At 38.3% G+C, this 24313-nt stretch overlaps 1 protein-coding gene across 2 annotated transcripts in view; it reads left to right on the top strand.

Annotated features, from left to right (window-relative positions):
* The window catches only part of thsd4 (thrombospondin type 1 domain containing 4), a 45668-nt gene extending 22907 nt beyond the window's left edge, over positions 1 to 22761 (top strand). Inside the window, exons 1-12 of one of the 2 annotated variants that reach the window (XM_019360638.2) lie at positions 2076 to 2298; positions 12765 to 12969; positions 15817 to 15992; positions 16167 to 16263; positions 16437 to 16628; positions 17038 to 17167; positions 17586 to 17790; positions 17989 to 18162; positions 18905 to 19078; positions 19199 to 19378; positions 20387 to 20531; positions 20716 to 22761. In XM_019360638.2, coding sequence (XP_019216183.1) covers positions 2227 to 2298; positions 12765 to 12969; positions 15817 to 15992; positions 16167 to 16263; positions 16437 to 16628; positions 17038 to 17167; positions 17586 to 17790; positions 17989 to 18162; positions 18905 to 19078; positions 19199 to 19378; positions 20387 to 20531; positions 20716 to 20858 — 1893 coding nt within the window. In that variant the 5' untranslated portion in view covers positions 2076 to 2226 and the 3' untranslated portion in view covers positions 20859 to 22761. Of the gene's footprint in view, positions 1 to 2075; positions 2299 to 12764; positions 12970 to 15816; positions 15993 to 16166; positions 16264 to 16436; positions 16629 to 17037; positions 17168 to 17585; positions 17791 to 17988; positions 18163 to 18904; positions 19079 to 19198; positions 19379 to 20386; positions 20532 to 20715 lie in introns of those variants that run through there. The other variant, XM_019360635.2, reaches the window with a different exon arrangement.
* Positions 22762 to 24313: the final 1552 nt, after the last annotated feature.

Here is a 24313-nt window from a genome sequence, read left to right as displayed (position 1 = left end):
TATTCAGTTTATTAAATAAATATTTTCAGTTCTTCTGTGTAAACCTGTGTAGTTTTTTGCCTGTTCCTATTTCCTGAGATTGTAGTAGTCTTAAAACAAGTTACATATATGTATTTGGTTAAATTTCTTTCCTATCAAGCACTGAAAGGCTTTAAAAAGACTCTCACTTCTGAGGAAAGTGTGTCACTAGCCCAAGTGATCAGTGTAGAGAATAACTAAACATATTACAATGCTCTTTCTCATCTTGCCCCTGGTGGAAATTTACAAGAAGCAAAACTGTTGTACAGTGGAGCAGAAACAGAAGGGGCTTTTGGCTACAGCTGCATGTTGGAGTGCTTTGTTCTGAAAACTAAAAGAAAAAGAACACACCGCATAATGTGAACAAGACACTGGCTGACAGAACGGAAAGCGCACACCTAATGGCTGTTGAAAATGTTCACATCACTGAACATTTTCAACAGTTCAGTGATGTGAACTGTTGAAAATGTTCAGTGATGAACATTTTCATCACTGAAAGTAATTCTAAGCATTTTCAGAAACAACAAAAACAGACAAAAACTGCCTTAAGTCAGCTGTAACTGAATCCGAATATGACCACCTTACACTAAACAGAATCACACCTCAGCTTAAGGTGTCATGGTTTTCCTGAAATAGGGAACACTGAAAATAAGAGTGGCATAAATTGCAGGGTCTGTAGTCTTAATTGTTGTGCAGTTAAACATTTGATGTGAGTGGACAAAAGTCATGTGGAGCGGTCATAATGTAATTGTGAATGTTGGTATGTGTGTGATACCTCACTGTGAACTAAATTCAATTTTTTTTCTATTGAGAAAAAATGCTGTGTTACACAACGATACGATTGTTTGAATAAATGTCTGATTCCGTTTCATGCAAACATATCATGTTTTCAAAGTAGTCACATGGTATTCATCACAAGGCTCACAAATACACATTACTGTCAAAATCTTTGAAAACAAAGAATCAGTGAGTGACACTGGTCGCTTGTAGAAATTACAACCTATTTATACTCTACAGTCCCCACACACTTTCACAATATAACATAAATGACAATATGTTAGATTCACATAAAAACATAAAGTCTTGAAATAACTTGCTGAACTTTGGGCACAAGATTTAAAGCTTTATCAGTTAAGTTTTTCTTTCTGTTATTAAACAGAATGTCTGACCTTTGTTTGCTCATCAGAGGTATAACCTTATAATCAATAAGCCATTTGCAGCAGCATGTTTCCATGGTTTCCATGTGCCTTTTCAAAATAGAAAAGTTTTCAATTATCTTAAGCTTATTTCTGGCCTGTGTTTGCAAGGGTCTCTTTGTGCTCCAATAGGTCCAGCCACAACGGCCCCAATGTGCTTGGGCTGTGTATATTATATTATGTGAAAACCAACTGTCACATACTATGATGAAGAGTGTCTTCCTTACCTCAAAATGTCCTGGTGAATTAGGATTTAATGTTGTGGAAACAATGGTGGTGCAATATAGGAAAACCATATGATGAGTCAGGTCTTCTTGGCTGCAGCAGTTATCCTTCCAGCGCTGCAATGTGGCTCCAATAGGACACAAGAATCTTATTGTTTTTGAGTTGTTGTTTGTGAACAAAATGTGTTTTTCATATGGGGTCTTTTTCACTTGAACATGAAGTTTTTTTCTGTATTGTGTCATTGTAGTCTTAGCAACAAACATGAAGGTGAACTTCTACTTAAGTGTGTAATTCCGTAATTGACTTTTGTTGGCATCTTTTGAAGATCACATGCCTACCTGCCACTTAGTAGCACATAACCCTGGTGGTTTGGCTTACACTTTCATTTTAGACCCTCAAGAATTTCCTTCCTCTCTTTTTTGCCAAACTGAAAAAAAGTCTTCAAAACTTCCTCTCTAACTTCCAATTTACTGTAGTTGTAGCTGCTACACTCTTACACTCTGCCTCCTTTTCGTCTCTCTTCTCTCTCCCTCCAGTTCATTTTCTACCTCTCACCCTCCCTCCTCTAAAAAAGAAAAAAAAAAACCCTGGTCCCCCTTACCTCCCCCAGCTGCACCTCCCCCAGCTCAGTTTACAAGGGGAGCTCATAGAGATCAGTTCAATAGTGAGAGGGTTCTTTTGGCATTCTTAGAGCTACAGCGGTATAGAAGAGGCTGATAGGAGCAGCCACTGGACCCGTGTGGACACCTCAGTGACCGCTTGAACATTTCTGTGCCCACATGAGAGAATGCTGTCAGGACTGGCTCTTCTGCTGCTCGTCTGCCTCCACATGCGTGTGCAGGGGAAGCTGCGGTCACAGGTAGGATCTGCCTCACCTCTGCTGAGTCCTGGGGGAACCTGGTAGAGAGGAGCGATTTTCATTGATGCCAAGACCACGGCCATGACAGAAGGGGGATTTCTTCAGTTTTTCAGTTTGTTTTGTACTCTTTACAGTTGCTGATATGTTGCTGATATGTGGCTTCATGCCTGTCACCATGAGAAATGCTATTTACTTTATTGATTAGAGGTCTGAGTAAAACATCCAAATCCATAGAGTTAGTTGCAAGTAAGCCTGGTACTTCTTTCCATCTAGTTTCCTGTGGTTGTAATTAGTACTGGGCAGTGTCACTCCATAACTTGAACTGTCATTATAGCCCCATGATCTTGTGGTCCAACTACTGAGTGGAAGTATTTACAGTATTGCTGTTCTCACTGTGGCTCTGCTTGCTCTCTGGGCTGTTTATTTTTCCACAGCACATTCACTGGCTGCTTGTGGAGTTAGATTTCCCTCCTAGTAGAAGACTCAGTGAGTCAGGCCTGTCTTGGGACTATAAAGATGTACTTAGAACTCTATTAAGGATAGACTGTCATCCTGCATTAGCCTGTCACCACTTGTACATCAGCTCATCTGGTTTTACATCACCTGTATTTGCCTGGAATTAATGAGGCCAGTGTAAGATGCCTGTGGTTGTTAATGTAAACTCATGATGTGCCAACAGGCTTGATGAGGATGTCCTTCCAAATTTTATATGACTTTAAACTACATGCCTATCAAGCTTAAATAAACATTATAATATATCAGTACATAAACAGCGGGTAAGGCATGTGGCTGAACTGATGAAAACCCCTCTGATGTTCATTTACATTCTCAATAACTACAGGATAAAGACACCTGACACTGCCTCGTGCAGGAATAACTCTGTTATATCTACTATTTGCCTGTATTTTCTGTGAATATCTGTATGATATTAGACAGACCCCACTGCTCTGCTTGCAAACACAACATTTAAAATCAACTCAATTCATATATTTATTTTTCCTTTAGATAGTTTTATTTGGACTTTTTTGTAAACCAGATATGTTGACAAAACAGTAGAATACAGTGATTTTACTTGCCACAAAGCCATTCACAGATAATTGCAAAACAATTGTCAGTTTCATCCTGATAAAACTGGCTGATAAACGTACTGCTGAGGAAACCCCAAAATACACTGGCTACATTAAGCACCCACTGTGAAGCATATATAATGCGTAATGAATGTTTTAAGGCTGATTTTTGTTAAAACTGGGACAGTAATTGACAGATGGAGGCAACAAAGCAATAAGCTCATACTCAGTTTTTGAGTTCTTAAAGGCCACCTGAAGTCTGAGAGGCCCCCAAACAGAATATTATGGTTACAGCAGTATTGTGGTTTATATCACATACGTTTTACTGGCACACACTGCAAAATTCTGGCAGTATTTAGTTTGCTCAGCCCCTGTGATTAGTCTCTGTCTTTTTTGTGGATGTTCTCAGCAGGAGCAGGAGCTGTTCAGAGTCTGTGATTCTCTTTCCGAAACAGTTCTTCTAAATCAGGGCTGTGAAGTCAGGAGAAACTCTATACGTTTTAATGGCTGTAGATTGATCACACTTACTTCTATTTCTGAGTGTTTTACAAGCATGGATGCCTTTAGTGAAGTTAAGAGTAACTGTGCCCTTTGCTCTATAGTCTGTGAGGGCATTTTGTGGTTTGGATGAGGCTTCTTTTTTACTGTTGGGATCAAAAATCTTGCCATGCTCTCTGTACATAAAAGGTCACAGATTCATGTGCTGTCATGCAGTGGCCTGAAATCAAGTGTGGAACTTTGTCAATTCAAAAATAACATTTTGGTAACTTGCTTATTGATTTATTTTAGTGGCAGAAACAGAAATGCAATGCAATTTGTAATTTTTTTTTTAAACCACAGGTGTTTTGTTCTTACCGCTTATCCAGTGTTACAGTAAATACTTTAATTCCAGCTTGTCAGCCCATTTTGGCTGAACTTATTTTGCTATTGATTTCAAAACATGCTGTGTTTTGGAGAGTGGAAGGCTGAGTGATTATCATAAAAACCCCACTACTAGAGCTTGGGTTTCTATTTATGGCTACAAACCAGCATATTTGAGATAGAAGCAAAATCTGAGAAAAAGAACTAAACTGATCAAAGTATTGAGATACTGATGAAGTGACATTTTCATGTATACATTCATAAAAAGACTCTAGGCTATTTTTGCATCATTCTTTTACTAATAATACGTTTGATTTGTGATGGCAGATTTAAAACATTTAGCTATATATTTAGCCAAAATGTGTTTGGCTAAATTAAAAGTATAAATTTAGCTGAAATTACCTGCGGTGTGTGTATATAGTGGCAACTGACCATTTGCTAACAACATGCACTTTCTAGGTGACTGGTGTAACTGTAATGAAAACTGTGGCACATTTATTGCACAAGTCCTCAACCCCAACAGGTCATGATAGATGGCTGCCTCTCCCTGAGCCTGGTTTTGACAAAAGTTTCTTCCTGTTAAAAAGGAGTTTTTTCTTCCCACTGTCGCCAAGTGCTTGCTTTTAGGGGTTGTCTAATTGTTGGAGTTTTCTCTGTAGGGTCTTTTCCTTACAATATAAAGCACCTCGAGGCAACTGTTGTGTTTTGGTGTTATATAAATGTAATTGAATTGAACAGAGCTGAATATCAGGTTAGAGCCAGTGGACAAACTCAGTTTGTTTCTTTTCTACCATGTACAATTAATGTTTAATTAAGCTTAAAGACGGGCTGTTCACAGTGTTTTTTTTTTTTTTTTTAAGAAGAACCTTGTAAAAGAAGTCTTAAATACTGCATAGGCTTGATAACTGGACATATGATATTGTGTTAAAAGACTCTAGCTTTCCCTTATAAGGTGACCTTTGGAGAAGACGTTTTTGTTTTTGTGCAAAGAGTGTTTACTGGAAGTCTGTTTACTCAGTCCTTTGTAACTTTGGTATTTAATTAATTTGCTATCATCCAGCACTAGCTGTCACCGCAGGGAGAAATAGTGTATGAGGTATCCGAGTGGATCTTTTTTTTTAAACTGTAACTTGCTGCTTTATATTTTAATACAATTAATATTCCTTGTCCTCCTTAACTAAGGCTCTGCTCGTAATAAGCTGAACAATAACAGCTTGCACTTTTGTTTTGGGGTTTTAAAAGACACAGAAAAGAGTACCCTTCAGTCTCTTTAAATTCTTGTCTCAAATACTACAACCCCAAGGACACACAGACATGTGGAGAAACTCAAAAATAAAAACAAGCCAAACATTTTTTAGAGGACTGGCTTAGAGAAAAGTCATCTCTTTTTTTATAAACCAAATTTCTAAAACTAAAATAAATCAGCAAGTTTTGGTCATATGGTTGATTTACTTCCTGAAAATTCTATTATTAAATGTAGAAATTAGCATAAAGGTTAATGTGATCTGCAAAACAGTAATGGAGGATTTTCTTTCTCTGTTGTTAAACTAAATTGTTTACACAGGAAAGACTGTAAATCATTCAGTCATGTCAGTTTATGTTTAAGATTGTCATGCGAGAGCTCAGTAGTAGAGTTCCCTCCACAGATACAGATGTGTTTGAAGTGCTGACTGAGGTAAAAGCAGTGTCGCAGGCCTTTCCTCATTAAAGCCAATTAAAGTTCCATAGCATCTTAACATGTGGGGGACAGATGCTGCTATGCTCTGATGTGCGCTTTGTGTATTATATTTAAATCTAAACCAAACCTCCAACCATATTTGATATCAATCTTTACTGTTTTTTTTGTTTTTTGGTCCTAGAAATGTTTGTACAATATCCATAATGTCATTTCCAGACACAACATCACGTCTTGAAACTACTTCCACTGTAAATTCTTTGTCGTTGGGATGATACTGCCTCTGTATTCTCAACCTGGAAGCCAAGTCGGGGCTATATTGAATTTCCAGATGAACTTGAGCGTCACAGCTGACCAAGTCATGATCACTTCATTGGCCATTTTCCAAAGGATTTTACAACCTTTCTATGTGTGAATCTGTAGAAATGCCCAACATGTGCACCAAACAGGCTCCTTTAACCTTACACTCATAAATATGTTTTATAGTACTGGACTAATTCCATCACAGGATGCATTTTTATGTAAGAGTAGTTTTATTGTGAGAAGCATCTTGGTAAAAAGCATGATTGTCAGTTAAAGAGTTAAAACCTCCACTTTTTTGTCAGTTTTGTTTACACAAGTGTTAGTAATATTGCTTTGGTATATTTGGTATAATGAAAATAGAGAAAAGGAGACAGCAGTTCTTGTCTCACAGTATTGTTATTTTGCTTTTCTTTTGGGGTCGATAGGAAAGCTGAGGGAAAAACTGCCAAAACACAGGTTAAAAGGTTATGGTGGGGATCCAATGTGGATTCATGTGGATTAAGACTTGGGGGGGCTTAACCACCGCAGCCTCTCCAGACTGAGAAAACATCCTTTTATTCATAACCGCCTCCATTACATTTTTTTTCTCTGCAGAGTTTGGCCCAGCAACATGTGAGTTATTCAGGGTAAGACAGTCAGACCTGAGAGTTGTCATTTTCAACTCAAACTGCCATAACCCCCCGCCCCTCCCAAAAAACAATGTGATGCAGCCGCTATGTCACCCTCTGGCCTATGACCCTTCTTTTTTGATGCCCTGATATCTGTTTATTTGTTTAATGGTTTTTTTCAAGCCTGGAGGAAGCATGTTTTAAGTGGAGTTTTCAGTTATCAGCTAACACTATAGCTTAACACAATAACACAGTACATATATTGACTGTGGGTGCGTCTCACATGCTTGTGTATCATACAAATAAAACAAATAAAACACTAGAATTTCACGTACTAAAACAGAGCACAGGGGTCTTGTACCGCCTGACTACACAGTGTGACAAATTATTTGTCATATCATTATTTTAAAGCTAGCTTTTGAAACCAGTCTCAACTAGTATTTCAAGGAACTGCAGTTTTACTGAATTTTTTCGCTTCCTTTTCTTTCTTTTCTTGTAAGTTGCTGCCGACTCCTCAGTCTGTGCTTTCTGGCGACCCTTTTATGTACTGTTGATGTCAAAATACTTCACTGCATTCATATCATTAAACAGAAAGAAGAAAGCTAGAGCAATGACGTAAACATCATATTTGCAGTAGCTGTGTCCCTGCTATCTGTGTAAGACAGTTGGACAGAATTTACTTATATCTGGACACAACAAATAAATAAGTCTTTGAAGCTGAAATATGCAAATTTCTATTGGCAGTGCATAACATGTAAATCACTGTGTTATGTTGAGCCTAAAACTGAAAACACATCAATGAGCCTCATGTAGTCGCCTAGATCCTAGTTGGTATAGTGCAGCTGCCCACATCTGGATGCTACGTTGCAGTGTAGCTCGGTGGTCTAGCCGCAAGCATGTGCTGCTGTAAGTCAGTCTGTCACCCCAGGACTGGATGTGTCTGTCAGCTGCAGACGATTCTGTCTCAGCACCCTAAACACCATCTGACAATGTGCAGAAACTGGTGCCTTTGTTTTCCCAAACTTGGAGCTTTGTAGTTCGGGTAGTTTGTAAGAAATAAAATATAGGCCACTGCCTTCTATGAGCCTGTTAATGTCAAGAATTAATTTCATGTGAGTAAATCATGATGTTGAAAAGTAAGCACACATTTTTCAAGTATCATTTCAACCAAGGATTAAATTGCTTTAAATATGTTGTCAGGCTCCAGACATGTGTCACAAAGAGCTGTTATCCCTGTTAATATGTGGCAAACTTTCAAAGTGCAAAAACACAAATAACCCCGCCTGGTGAAACCTCACAAAAGATTTAGTTTCTGCAGCAGTTACAGTGTTTTTCTGCTTTGAGAGGTTCCTTTGCCAAGGAGTGCCTGTTTTCCATGACATCTCTAACTTGATTTACTACAGTAGAGATGAGTTACATCTAGCACTGTTGTTAATTTCAGGATGATATCATTCAGAACATTAACTTTTTACTCATGATTATATTCATAATGTGTAGCCACAAACCAGGCCTCCAGCATGGATAAAAGCAGTATTATTGCAAGGCAATTTTAAAATTATGCCAGCTGCTGTTAGGAAGAAAGTATAATTTCTTTGCAATCTGATATTTTATTCATTCACTCCCTCTAAACATGTATTGCCCTTACAGCTGCATGGCCTCTGTAAGAGCAAAGCTGCAAAAACTGATCATGGCTATTGTGTTAATCATTTACTGTATTGTCCCTTTATACCTTTTTAATATAATGTTAAACTCATTAAGAGACTTATAAGAATGTAGTTGCAATGTTTTGTTAAAGGTTTTAGTTACAATAACAATAAAGTGTAGTGTATATGAGCACATGTGACATCAGATTTGCATATTGACTCTTTTAAACAATTTATAACTTCAATAATCATTATTTACATTAACAGTGCGCAACGTGTCTCTGCAGTACAGTGTACAGACTTGCTCACTTTGTATTTTGGTTTTCTGTGCCAAACTGTAGATAATTGAAATCCATTCACTGATTTTCTTTTTTTTTTTTAATCATCCTAATTTCTGGGAAGTTGATGTTAAAACATAGCTACAGTACTGTGTGGTGATAAATCCACTGCACATTATCACCCTGGTGCCAGATTGTATACTAGAACGTTTAGGAACTTACTGGTGAATATAGCAGGATTTATTCTATCTGTAATTATTTTAAATAGTGTTTTAAACATAAAATAATCCCCATTTTATTGCTGTAGTTCAAAAATGGGAATTTTCAGCATAGCTACACTAATGGCTTCTGTTTTTTACAAAATTTTTATTTTGGTTCTAAAATTCTGCAAATATGTAATGATTAGTCAGTTATAGACATTTATGTAGACATTTTTAGGTCGCCAAATCACAACAACAGTCGCCTCAAGGCGCTTTATGTTGTAAGGTAGACCCCATAATAATACATACAGAGGAAAAACCCAACAATTTTATGACCTGGGGATCGAACCGGCAACCTTCTGGTTACAAGCTGCCCACCTCCCTGAACCACGGTCGTCCTAAAGTGATGCATTCTCATTAACTTGGAATGAACCCATTAAAAATACATTGGTAGGGGTGCTGGTTTGTGCCACATTGCCCATTATCTTGAGTACAGCGGCTGAGATGGACATCACTGTTGTATTATTATAGAGTATTAACCTTACAATATACAGTGCCTCAGGGCAGTTGTTGTTGTGATTTGGCACTATATAATTAAAACCGTATTGAATTGAATTGTTCTGCCTAATGGCTTTTTATGTATGTGACTAGATAGGTAGAAACATTGTAGGTAAAGGTAAAGGTGTAATTGAAGAGCATTAGACTCCTTAAACAATTTGAACCGCCTGCCCAAAGTAAATAGACGTGAACACACATTGACAGGTGACAGCAGATCGAAAGCCTTCACTCACTACAGATAAACAGAGCCCTACAGAGGCCACCATAGCTAGGATTATGCACTTTAATTGAGAGGGGAAAACAGAACTTAGGTGACTGCAATCTGCAGTCTACTGACATCTAGTGGTGAGATCTTACACACTGTAACGTTTCAATTTTACATAGTTATACTACAAAATCGACCTAATAACAAATCTAAAATAGAATTATATATATTGTCTTGACCTATTAAAAACATAAATAATCATCTGATGACAGCAAAGTTATAAAGTTGGAAAATGAACAATAATACTACTTTTAATGAACAAACAGTGTCATATATGAGTGACCTGAAGAAGAAGACATGTATTGGCTATGCAATAAAGCATTAAAGCAAAGGAGTACAAAAGATTATTGGGTTCAAGAGGTTAATGTCTCTGCATTTACATGACCTCATTATTGGTGTTTTATTATTTATTTTTGTAAAATCATTTTAGGATTTTCAGTCATGACCATAACAGTAAGCAGCGGGTCCTGAGCTCTCTGCTCTACTATTTTTTAGTATTCAAATATTAAAGCTGCGGAGAGAAGAAGTACTGTCATCATTGAAATTTAGACCACTAAGGACAGACTTGCTGTTCAATAAGAAAGAGACTAACCTCTCAGGCTCACTTCTCAGGATGTCTGTGTCTAATTCTAAATGTCTTGTTGTGTTTTTTGGGAGTAGAGGATATCTCCAGTGACAAGTGCCTTTGGCAAAACTGTGTAGAATTCAGTTTGTTACAGAAAACTCTGCAATATGATGACTTTAACCCAGCTGCATTGCGTGGGAAAATATCATCAGGATCTGCTTTAAGATGATGCTCTTTTCAGCGTCATGAGTTAACTTAAGGTCGACTCCACTGTCCTGACACATGTAACCATTTCCAGATGAAGGTGGGCTTTAGCGACATTTTCAAAATCCTGTTACAGTTCCACTAAAAACAGGGTGGTTTTCCTCAACAGATGGCACAAACCACCCACAGAGAGAAGGCGAAAAAAAACATTGACGTGTTCTCAGAAACTGGGGTGAGGTTTAAAAGTCTCTTTTTTTTAACAGCCACACTGAGATTTCTGTTTGATGTAGATGTAGATGTATTAAAATGTCACCGTCTTCACATCTTTTTGATGGACTCACGTTTGTCAGAAAAATATGCAGAGCAATGTTAGTGCTCTGTACAACTTACAAGACTAAAAAAACTCGTAAGTGATTTTAATCAAGGTATCGACATCGAGAAATTCCTTACCTTTCTAATATGTGTACAGAGTGTAGAATCTCTTGGCCCTTCCTCATATCAGAAGAATGAAAATCCTGGTTGTTTTTACATCCACAGTCACAATATATTACACTAACTTTTCAGATTTTAAGTCAATAAATTCTCCACTCCTACATTAACATGTTTTGGTTTAAACATTTTCCCATCCAAACGTCCACAGATAACCTCTCACCATGTCAGCATCTGTTTTATGAGAGGAACATTTTTCCCTTTTTCAGGCAAATGCTGCCTCGCTTCTATAATTGTGTTGTTTTAGTTTGAAGGGATTTACGGTGAAAATGGAGATGCAGAGGAGATATTCATTCATTGGTAGTCATTTAAACAGACAGCCCTACTTGACTCCATTTTAATTTGTTTTCCATGGTAGATATGCTGTACCGTAGCCAGTTTAAATGTCCTCAGATGTGTTTTACCATATATTATGCATTTCGTTATAGCCAGACTGTAGCTTTTGAATTGCTCTGTATTCGGCGATCTGTAAAGTGAGATCATAAAGTGCAACAGTGCTTCTCTGAATGTTATTCTGTTATGTTTAGTGATTTTCATACAGACTTTCCAACATAATTCCATGCTGACCACGAAAGCTTTTGGGAGTTTTATTTAAAAATTTTTCAGCACTCTTAGTTTGCTGTTCTTTTCTCCCATCACTTATTTCCTGTGTTGAAGAAGGCATTTAATGTTTGCTTTGGCCCAGCTGATGCTTTGGCCAAGAGCAGACTGGCCTGCTATGGGTGGGAGAGAGCAAGAATTTCATCTTGAGCTCACCCCAACTACCTTAGTCCACCCTTGGCCACTATTTCTTCTTCCACCTCTCCGTTCTCTCTCTTTTCATCAGTTTCTTATACCCTTCTCCACCTGTTTCTCCATTTTCCCACTGTGTTTCTGTATTTTCACTGTTCTGCACCTGATTTATGGTGATCTAGTTCTGCAAAATCCATGGGGATGAGCCTATTTTTTTCTTATATACTTCCTTTATATTTGTTTAGATCATTTCACTACAGGAACATATGTGAAGTGGCGCAGTGAAATCGACCAGTATTGGTCTTCTTTGTTGAGGGTTATATTTAACAGTTTTTTATGCTGAGGGGAGTATGCTGGGGTTACAGCAAGTGGAATGCATCAGCTGCATTACGCCTGGTGAAAGTTGTAATCTGATTTAGAGTTTTGAAGGTGGCTGTTTCGTGTCACAATTTCTTTGCCTACCATTATGTTGGTAAATATGGTTGTACTGGACTTATGCTTATGCTGTGAGATCTAAAGCTTAGCATGTCTGACTGTATGGTAGCGCACTGCAACCAGTTTTGACTTCTGGGCCACCTGTTTGCACAGTGACAGACTTTTACTGCCGGTTTGACTCAATTTATGGATTGCTGATGTTAACTGTTCTATTTTTACTGTGACCAAGTATCCTGTAATTTATTGCCACCAGTGTGATGAAGAAACCTCACACTGTCGAAAGGAAATTTGCCATCAATTCAGAGGCTGTCATTCCAAAACGATGCCTTCTGGAAAGTAACGATGATCGTGCTAATTAGCCTTTCTTATGTTATAGTTAAGTAAATGACTTCATTGTATTTATTTAGCAGATTTTTGATCTATATGATCTGTGTTTATTCTACATAATCTCTGTTATTCCTATTTTTTTCACTAAAAATGTTTTATATACTAGCATGATTAGCACACTTTACTGCTGCTTCACTAAGTAAAGATTATCACTATATCTCATTACCTCCTTATTACTTTTCTCTCTGTCCCACAGAGTCTAGGATGCGATGAGTATCTCGGATCAGGAAGGGTGGTGGACAAGTGTGGCGTGTGTGGAGGTGACAACACAACCTGTAGGCTGGTTTCAGGAGTGTTCAAACATAGTTTATCCAAGATCGGCTACCACAAGATAGTGGAGATCCCAGAAGGAGCCACCAAGATCAATGTCACTGAGATGGTGAAGAGCAGAAACTACCTAGGTGGGTGGTAAACATACTCACAGAATACTATGCTGTAGCTGTACTGACAAAGACTAGCCAGGGAGAGCAGTTTTCTTGCTCATGGCTGGTTTCCTTAATTTTATTCTAGCTGCTGTATTGCAGCTGGGTGAATGTATCCGTTAAGTTTAGCATTTTAGCCAACAGAACTGCTTTAGACTGTTTTCATTATGAGCACTAACAAGTTATTTAAGGCACCTAAATTAAAATTACATACTTTCCCCCCCACTTTTTTGTTACTCTTTATTAGTTTGGCATTTGTTCAGGCAGTCAAGATCAGTAGGAATCCTCAGTGGATCTCAGCCATGGCCAATATCAGCTAATACATTCTGTGTTTTAAGCTCCGTTAGCCTGACCACAGTTGTGCTCGAAGTCGCGTTGTAACTCCCCTTCACTCCATCTTCCTTTCATGTTCTTTCAGTGCCATACCTGTTGTCACTGAAGCCTGATGTTCTGTACAGTCTTACAGCTAGTATCTCCTCCTCGGGCTTTGTGGAATGCTGGACGTGTGTGCTCTCCTAATAGAGCCAAAGAGAGTTAAATTAAAGTAGAAGGAAATAACAATGTTCTTTTGACTACAGTGGCCCTGAATGACCTGTAATCTAAAAGCCCCGCCTCCTTCCATAGTGCTTACTCCTAGTCAGTCTTTACTCTCTGCCATGCTGTGCTGGGCATATTCTTTATTTAAACGCAGATGCCAAATATAAAAACTTTTCCGTTCACATCACGTTATATTTCATTGCATATGTGACAGCTAAATGAATTATGTTTGGAAAAAAAATAACAGAGATCGTTTCTTAGCAGCACATCAGTCATTCTATAATAATATTTTGACATCTGCTAGTTTACTTGAGAAAAGAGGTTTTAGGTATTAGTTGCTAAAAGTGTGTGAACAGTATAGAAATGCTTGAATGTGTGCCATATACTTTAAATAAGAGGCCTCTAAGAGTGCTTGTTCTTGGTAACTGCTAATTTAGCTGTCTCGCAGTAAATAGAGCATTTTAGTTTCCATCCTGGTTTACAGTTTCATTAGTCACAGTTTGCTGCAGAGTTCTGCTTTCAGCAGCTCAGAACATACGTCAGAAAACCTCCATCTGCCATGTGTAGTGTTACATGTATGACACCAGTGACAGGAAAGTCATGAAAAGAAATCATTAAATGATGAATGTGAGAAAGGTTTGTTACATCAGCACTAAATAAGCCTGAGCAGGTAGCAGCTGTTTGTTACATTTGTTTTATTAAACAGCATTTTTCTTTTTAGGATCTCTTTAGCCTTATGGTAAATGGCCTGCATTTGTATAGCGCTTTTCTAGTCCATAGGACCCCAAAGCGCTTTACACTACATTCAGTCATTCACCCATTCACACACAGGCGATAGCAAGCTACATTGTAGCCACAGCTGTCCTGGGGCGCACTGACAGAGGCGAGGCTGCCGAACACAGGTGCCACCGGGCCCTCTGACCACCACCAGTAGGCAAACATGGGGTTAGTATCTTGCCCAAGGATATTTGGCATGCAGCCAGGATGCAGCCTGGGATCGAACCACCGACCTTCTGATTAGTGGCTGACCTGCTCTGCCACCTGAGCTACAGCCACCCCTGCCATGCCTGTATCGCCACCCACCGCTGTCTTACCGTTGTTTAGTGGAGCCTCTCAGTGACCCACACTTTATAGATAATTGAACTTTTTACTGAGGTGCAACACTGGGACAGTAGTGGCTTATTTTCAGAAATGACTGTTGGAATGTCAGACATTGTTTAATGAGAACCTTGCCCTGACTCAGCATTGAGTTTAGAGGAAGAGGAGAGCAGTCCTGGTCCCCCCCCCCCCATCCACCCACTCGCAACTGCTTTCCCTGAGGAAAGTGCATAAACATGCTTTCATTAGAGGATCTTACCCTTCAGGACTCACAATCTTTTTTAATTAAAGTGCGGAATTTCACCACTCAATAAAAAAAATAAAAAAAACTGGAAACATTAAGACGACGAATTCAGTGGCTGCCTTTCAAACCCCAGCTACTTAGATGCCAAGTATGTTCAGCTTTCTTTAATTTGAACTGACCATTTATATACACAAGTACACAGAGCTATGTACAGACAAAAAAAATACTAGTATTTATATGAAAAACTTTGCTGCACCTTATACAGCATTTATAAACTCTTCATTCTTCATTCACACATAGCAAGAAAGAAACGTGTGTATTCTAAGTGGATATGTTTTCAGTTTAAAAATCTGTGGCACATTTATAAAGGTAAAATAAAGAGGAATGATCTGAAAGTGTTATGCATTGAATTGATAAAAAGATTACAAAGTTCCAGGGAGCAACATATGTTTTAAAATGCAAACGAGACTAGAATCAGGCAGGAGCCATCAACTATATCCTCATCACGTCCTTGATTTTCCTTCAATAGGCCTTTGTTCTACGCTCTGCATCTCTAATAGTGCTTTTAGTTGTCCAAACACTCCTTTACAAGCCTGTCTAATGTTACACTTCTAATGTCTTTCTAATGGCCCTTTTGTATTTAATCCATGAAATCAGTGGAAAAACCTCTTGGGAGATTTTGTTACAGGATTTGCATGAAAGATTTGCCAGCACAAACAGATTGTCACATTTGAAAAAGACATTGCTCTGAAAGTGCATGTGAGAGCTTTTATTCAGTTAGCTACTGTAATTACCTTTTTGGGTTTGAGCCACTTTAAAAAAGAATACAGATCCCATTATGCCAAATAGTTTTATATTAAACAATAATTATATAGAAGAGCTTTTTGGTTACATGTTTTTCTCATGTCTTTGTCAGTCTTGATTGTCAGTCTCTCTGTGTCTACCAGCTTTGCGAAGCCGATCGGGGCGATCAATCATTAATGGAAACTGGGCAATTGACCGGCCAGGAAAGTATGAGGGTGCAGGGACCATGTTCACCTACCGCCGACCCAATGAAATCAGTAGCACAGCTGGGGAATCCTTTCTCGCTGAAGGCCCCACAAATGAGATTCTGGACGTTTATGTGAGTAAAAAAAATCAACTTGAACCCCAAGAAAGTTACGGTGGTGGGTCTCCTTGTTTTTTTGTTTTTGCTGACCTAAGAAAGGGCATAAAATTTTGAAAGCGCAAATGCTGAAAGGCTTTTGCACTGTTGTGTTTTGAAATTGTTGTCTGAGTCTCATCTACTTTCACTCAGATGATCTTCCAGCAGCCAAATCCTGGTGTTCACTATGAGTACGTTCTCCCATCTGAGAAACTCGTGAGCCCTCAGCAACCAAGCCACAGACCAGAAGGTAAATAAGACCCACTTTTGGCCCCTCCTACTGTGTACAAACAACCAAGCAAGCAACCAGTGGAGAAAATAACTTTTAGATATATTAATAAGTGCGTGTTCGTTGCAGGCCTATATATAGCTAGCTATATCTATCCATAGAGTATATCAAATTGATGACACTTCACATCTTAGGGAACGCTGTGAATGGACAGGATGGATACGACCAGGAGAATCATCAGGAAAACTTTAATTCAGCTGGCAGTGGAAGGTATTCGCCTCCTCCCACTGAAAACCAGGTACCCTCCGTACAGCCACCCAGACGTGAGAGAGAGTACAACTGGAAAGTGACTGGTGCTACAGAGTGCAGTGCTTCCTGTGGTAAAGGTCAGTTAAAGAAGTTTGTGTTGAGCATTCTTTTTCTTTTTAGTTACAGAGAGAGTAATAAAGTAACAAAACAGTGAAAAAAAGTTTGCTTGAGGTTTTACAGTTTTCTTTGTTGTGTATATATATCTGTTTGTGATGCAAGTCTGCATTTATATGGCATTAAATATAATGTTACACCCAGTTATCAATTATGTAAAAATTATGTGTCTCCGTGTGCACGTTAAACTATACCTAAAGTCAAAACTCAAATGTTGCATTGCTAAAACATTAATCATTTGGTCTTTATGACATTGAGTAAAATATGACTTTACTGAACTTTTAATTGCACAAAAGATTTTCCCATACGGTATATACAACAATCAAAATTTGTTTCAGGAGTTAGTTCCTAAATTAAAGTTCCACTTTTTAGGTTTCAGATATTCCATCTTTCACTGTGTCAACCGGCTGACTCAGGTCCAGGTATCGGACTCTTTGTGTGACAGCAGCAGCCGACCAAGTCCACAGGAAGAGGCCTGCAACTTGCAGTCCTGCCCAGCATTGTGAGAAATTTCTCCTCTGTTTTTAGAGTGCAAATTGCAGATGACTAAATTTAAAAAGTGTTTTTTATTCTACATGCAAGTTGACTTAATAGTATGCATGTATGCAATGAAGCCTTAATAGCTTTGTAAGCTGTAAATATCCCCCCAGTGTTCGAATTTTCTATCCAGGCATTTCAGATCACACTGAGAGATGACGAGGAAGAATGTATTTTAAATTTTACCATCCATGTGGAAATATTAATACAGTGTTATTTAAAATTGTTGTTTTAAAATATAGAAATGAATGATTTGCAGGTGAAACCAAGTTTTTTACATCATCTTAATTTTGTACAGTTTCTGTCCCTAAAGTAACAAATCACAGAAAAAACAACAAATGAATTTCGTTTCGGACACTAATGCTTTTCATTTTATTTAATAGCTGGGATATTGGAGAATGGTCAGAGTGCAGCAAAACCTGCGGCCTGGGCATGCAGCACCGGCAGGTCTTGTGTCGCCAGGTTTACGCCAACCGCACCCTCAATGTCCACACGAGCCGCTGTCGACACCTGGAGCGGCCTGAAACTGCCAGCACCTGCCAGCTAAAGATCTGCAGTGAGTGGCAGATTCGCTCAGAGTGGACTTCTGTGAGTGGCAGCAGTCAGACTTAATTTAACTTACAAGACTTTTCTGAACTGACCCTGAAGTTATGAAAGTTATCTTGAATCTGTACTCCTATCTAAATTGAGCAAATAAGCACACTCATGAAAACAAAATTGTACAGTCTCTTTAGCTATACATACCTCCATAGTACAACACTATCCATGTAGTATGTATCTTCATAGTGCTCTGTGCCATGTGGGCTGGGTCAGAGGTCACGAGAGGTACACTGTGTCAGCAATGTGGGCGACTTTGTTCCTGATGAGGAGTGCAACATGAATCTGCGGCCCAATGATGTGGAGAACTGTGATATGGGAACTTGTGCCAAGAGCTGGTTCTACACTGAGTGGGGCAACAGGGTAAGTGTCAGCAGGAGACACAGTAACTTTCATTCATTTCTAATAACAGAGCTAGTCTTTGTATACAGAAGGTCTGTCTTCATCACCCAAGTAGCTATTCTTGATGGCCAGCTGATATAGATACCTTTTGATGATTTTGGCAGGGAAACATACAACTAAGGTCAGATAAAAACTTTCATGCCTATGAGTAAAACTATGAGAAAATAAATCAGTAAAGACAGTGGTTGCCAAGTGATCATAGGCTGTGCTTTAGGCTGTTCCTGCTTTCAGGTTACATTGCATGACTGTTGTAAGCAGCAGAACAGATTAGCCATGAACAAATACTAAGTTCTTGCAGGGAAAGGAAGACCTCAGTAGATGACATGAGAATCCAACAGAACTGGGCACGTGTTTTTTGTTTTACAGTGATGATACCATTTAACTTTACCGCGATACAATAGGACTAATAGAGGAAAGTGAATGACTTTAATTTTGCAATGTTGCCTAGATTCCTCTAGATTTGAAACATACGAACTACAAAGCCAGCTAAGATATGAAGTTTCAGAGTGGGCACAATTAGGTTCTCTATTTCCTCCTCACAAACTCAGACCACCTTTGCACAGATTTGACTTGTGTGCTTTCTATTTAATGTATTTTTCACTCTATGTTTCTACTTTGTGCAAAAAAACAAAAAACAAAACATAGAGACTTTCTTATTGGCTTGATTAAATTGACCTAAACTCTAATACTTTTTGCTCCACAGTGCTCAGCTGAATGTGGCATGGGTGTACGGACCCGGGGAGTTCTCTGCCTGACCAACCAAATCAGCAGTCTCCCTCTGGAAGGATGTGGCAGCGAACGACCCGCAGACTCTCAGGTCTGCAACAACGGTCCCTGCGAGAATCGAATTGAGTGGTTCACGGGGCCCTGGAGCCAGGTATGAGCGCAACTGGATTGGTTACACTGTACTTACGGGGAAGTTGTCAAATATGTAGGACTTTACATTAACATGTCACATGGGTTTTTCTGTCTTGATTTTGTGTTTAACTGAACATAGTGCTCTGTAGAGTGTGGCACCGGCACCCAGCAGAGGTCAGTGGTGTGTTTGATGAAGTCAAATGAAGGATTCACTGTCATGCCACCGTATGAGTGCTCATCCCTGGACAAACCTCTCAGCCAGCAGAGCTGTAGCCTCAAGGCCTGTGGAGCAAAGTGGTACCACACTGACTGGAGTGCTGTGAGTAAGACATAAAACCCTCTATCACAGTTTAGATGTTTAGAATCCTTAAAACGACTGATAATTTGGATTGTTCTTGCTGAAGAAATCACTTTAAATCTATTGTAGATGGTTGCTTGAGTTGTACATAAAAGTGGTGTAGCCACTGTGATGTCACTCATTGGTTTGTGGGCACTTTGTTTTGAAGCCTTAGGTATTTTTTTAACCGCATATCACAACTGGTAGATCTGTCTCTGTGGAGACTTCATAGCCAATACGGCAGCAACTTGTCAATCACACATAGCTCTTTCCTAAAGCCAATCCTATTTTTTTCATTTATGTTACTCTAAATACTAATGAACGTCAAGCCTTATTAAAATTTCTTGAAACTTGCCCATGAGATTGCAAACTCATCAGGACTTTTTTAGTTTATAAATGTTTTTCTCCTTGGCTTTTATACTATGTCTTTTTAAAGCAGAGGAGTCGCTCCCTGCTGTTCATTAAAAAGATTGCAGGTTATAGCCCCTTTGCCATTCAGAAAGGCAACTATCTGTGGCTGCTGATGAGTCTCCGGATTAATAGATAATAAGTAGGTTATAAATTTAGGAAAAAAGGTATCTTTCATTTGCTATGTACCATTTTTGTTACCATTTAATATGTAACAGTTGCATTTAAACCCTCTAAAATGTGTCCTGGTATTTTTGACATTAAATAAATTTAAAGTTTAATTAATAATAATTAAAGTACATCAATAGCGCAATTTCTCTTGAACCTTTCTCTTCAGGATTTTGACTGGTCAGATTTAACTGACAGTACCCAAGAAACCCACTAAACTCACATTGGTGCCTAGCATCACCTTTTTACATCTGACACCTCAAAACCAGATATCCCATTTTCCCTATTAGAAATTTAATTGATAAGATTGATCAAATTTTGATTGTAATGTTTAGAATATTCGCTGTGATATCCTCACTGACTTTAGGGCAAGCATATGAGAATGATTACTGTCACTGACTCTTGCTCTTCAAGTGCTCAAAAACATGTGAAGGAGGTTTCCGTGTGAGAGAGGTGCGCTGTCTGTCTGATGACATGCTGTCCAGTGAGGGCTGCGATGTGCAGTTGAAACCAGAAGAGAAGGAGGACTGCAACCCAGAGCCCTGCATACCTCAGATAGGTCAGTCAACTTTTAATACAACTGACCTGAATGAATATTTATTGATGATTTTTGGCATCCTTAGGAACACATTGTTAGCATAATAAAGGGAATGTCATCCCAGTTTCCCTGAAACTCTATGGCTCCATTGCCATATCTTTATTGAATTATATTATAGTATTGTAAACTCTTATTTTGTATTCAGATGAGAACTGCAGAGACAAATACTTCAACTGCAATGTGGTGGTCCAGGCTCGCCTCTGCGTGTATGATTACTACAAGACAACATGCTGTGCTTCATGTTCCCGGGTTGCCCACAAACAGTCGACCTATCACCGACAAAGCTAGCGCTCTCTACCAGGGTCACTCCGCTCCATGGTGGTCCAGAGTCAGTACCCCCTGGAGGCCCTCTGGTCCTGTGGCAGCTGGGAAGAATAGACTGGCTGGACCTTGCCTAAAATAGGCACTTGTTGTTTTTGCCAACTGTGGAAAGTGAAGAAGGGACATTTTTGTTGGTTTATTTGAAGACAGCTGAGGGAAAAATGGTGTGTGCCAAGAATCCACTCACTGCAGATGTCAGCTGGGGTGAGAGGCATCAGTATCAAAGTGGAGAATCTAAAACACTTATAGGATTTGATCTGTGTCTTATTCAAAGAATCCCTCTTCTTTGCTTCAGTGGGAACAGTTTGCAGGTATTGTTTACCGACAATGGCTCTTGTGGATTACTTATGAAGAGGAGAGCACAAGCCGACTGTGTAACATGGACCATATATGGTTACACAACAGAACTCAGATTTATGGCAGTTAATGTAATCGCACATGTTATCAGTTATTTCACATCCACTGCTGACCAAAGATATGTAACCTCACCAAACTGCCGACAGTAGCAGATCATCACCTTTTCCTGAAAAACAAATACTGTGCACCTTCCCTGCTGCCGATTGCATATATTTGACTGTTTTCTGGCAAACCATATCTTTTTCTCCCTACACAGCTACGAGGTCCAAAAGCAGCCTATGTAATATGTATGTAGAAATGTTTGTATGACAATGTGAATGATAAAAAATGTTTTTCAGGCTTCTTGGACAGCCCAACACTCTCCCAGTAACTGAAGAGAAAGAAAGATCTCCCTCTTTATTTATTTGTGTGGTTCCCCGTTGTTACATGAACCACCCATGGCCTCTTTTTAGCTGTGGTGATAAAACTTTTGTTGCCTCTAAACTAGTCACAACTTTGAACTCAGTGTAGGCATTTCACAGCCTGGTGGATGACAGAAGCAGATAATCAGAAATCCTTTTGCATTTTTGGAGAGTTGAAACTAACTGTACATATTTCTTTATTTCTAGTGGAATATGATCATTCCACACTGTGTAATTCCTATGAAAAAAAAATATATACTGAATTATCTATAATATATTATTTACATTTGACTCTAAAGATAAATCATTTCAGTATTTTACAGTTCTTGACATGGTGATACATACATCCGGTTTCAATATAGTAAATCCTTATTAGTGACCAATCTTTTTCTACCATAAAACAGCCATTTTCAGTTTTGTACAAAAGTGCACACAGTACCTCTGAAATGCTCAGCTCTTGTTGTAAAAGCTATTATTGTTTCCCTCCAAGAAAGATTAACTTACCTCTGATTCACAAGTACTGTATCCATGTGATATTTTGCAGATAGTTTCCTCTATCAGAGAAATAACTATTTTTAAGTGCCAACATGATGGCATGATTTTTAATTTTAATCTTAATTCAATCAAGAAACAACTGAGTTAAGTATTCAATATATGACTGCAACTAATAAAACATCTGTATTTGCTTTATTTTAGATCCCAGCTGTTCCGCTGCTAATTTTCTTGAGGAAATAGGCAGTAGACTTTTCAGCAGCTTTTCCTTGTGAATCAGTTTCACATCACATTGTGCATTCTTTTTTTTTGCAGCAGTTAGAGTTTGGCATGTAGAGCCTGAGCTCTTCACTCCCAACAAATATATTCAACACAGAAATTGTTGTAGATCCTGGAGTGATGGAGAGGGAGCAATGCATGCAGTGATTACTTATAGTCTTTCCTATGAAGATATTAACACTTTAAAACATTGAACTTAAGCATAAGCATTGAACTTGCAAACGTGTTTTTGTTTTGTTTCTAGCCGATTGAAAAGATTAACAGGTTTAAACTAATGACATTTCACTTTGCCATCTAATCTGTATTTATTGTATTACTGTAAATAAAACCAGTGAAGCAAATTATTGCTCACAATATGAGCCATTAGTATATCCACTGACTTAGCCCTGGTTCACAGCATTTTTCTTCTGCTAGTACGCATTCAGTAACTCCAGTGGAGCGACAGCGTTTCTGTATTTAGCTGTCGAAATTGTGGAAGTGTGCAAAAATCACCACCACAGAATGAAACCATCTGTATTCAGAGCTCAAACAACATTTAATCTTCCCCCTACTCCTGCCCTCATCATGAACTTCTTCCTGCAGCTTGACCCCTTTTTATTTCCCTCTCACTTCTGCACCAATCGTTTCTCTATTATTGATGACACATCAAAATTCCAGGAACAGAAAAGTGTTTTCATCCTCTACTGTCTTGAGACATTGGCTGTTAGAGGAATATTTACTGACTACATGTTGTGATGCAGACAACTATAGAATTGTGTTGTGTTCTAACCTCAGGGTAACCTCCTACATCTTGCACATTGGCGGTCAGTAGGTGTCTTAGACTATGGGGCATGAATACAGAGCCCACGGTGAAACTTCATTATATCCTCCAAACTGCCATACAGAATACTGGTCTCCACAATCTCTTGTGGGTGAATTCTTAACCAAGTGCTGCATGTCAGACTACAAACTTCTTAAATAAAGAGCAGAAACCCATTTAACTTCTTTGCAAAACCTATAATTAAATTATTTCATATATAGACAGTTGACAAGATAATAATGACCTCAGGTATAAAAATTTGATAAGACAAACAAATATGTAATACAATTTTACCAGACATGTAACATAATGTATGACTTTATTTTGAACATTTTAAAGTAATACAACAAAATATAAAGAAAAAATAATATTTATTATTTATTTATACTTTCCTTTAATCCCAGCTCCTTCAGTAAATAATCCCCACTTTTTCTTTTTGTTCATGCCCCACCCTATCATAAACCCTTTCTTACAATTTGTTACATGTATTTGGTTGTATAAGTCCATTAACATATAAATTTACAGATATTTAATACACATACACACACGTATAAACTGTAAATAACACAGTATTAGTTATAATTAACTATTTAATTTAGCTTCAGTTTTGTTGTAAATCAAAATATTGTCCAAATTACTTTTTAAAACAAAAGTTATGATTTCCATTAAGTTGCATATTGCATTTTTATAATTTGTATGCCTCTAAAAAGGAGTGGCCTTTATAAAGAAAATGTGATTTACAGGACTCTTTCAAATCTGAATAATTTTCCACATCACTAAGTGATAATGTGTTCTGGGATTAAAACCATTAAATAAAACATTTCAGTCCATAATCACACAGATTGCAGTCCTTAAGTGTTTAAGTCTTTCTTAGATTTTAGTAAAAAAAGAAAAGAAAAAAAAAACTCTAGACACTGTGCCTGTTTTTTAAGCTCTCCATGACCAGGAAAAACACTCCAAGAAGTATTCATTACTTGTGGCCTTCATTCTAAAAGACCAAACTATGATTAGAAGCAACATCTGAAAACACTTCTTCCATGACAATGCTGTGCGCTGACAGCTAAAAACCTTATGTTCCACAGATATTTGATTAC

Source organism: Oreochromis niloticus, linkage group LG1 (genome assembly GCF_001858045.2).
Source record: "Oreochromis niloticus isolate F11D_XX linkage group LG1, O_niloticus_UMD_NMBU, whole genome shotgun sequence".
Taxonomy (NCBI): domain Eukaryota; kingdom Metazoa; phylum Chordata; class Actinopteri; order Cichliformes; family Cichlidae; genus Oreochromis; species Oreochromis niloticus.
Note: the sequence above shows the minus strand (reverse complement) of the source record. Positions and strands in the feature narration are given on the sequence as shown.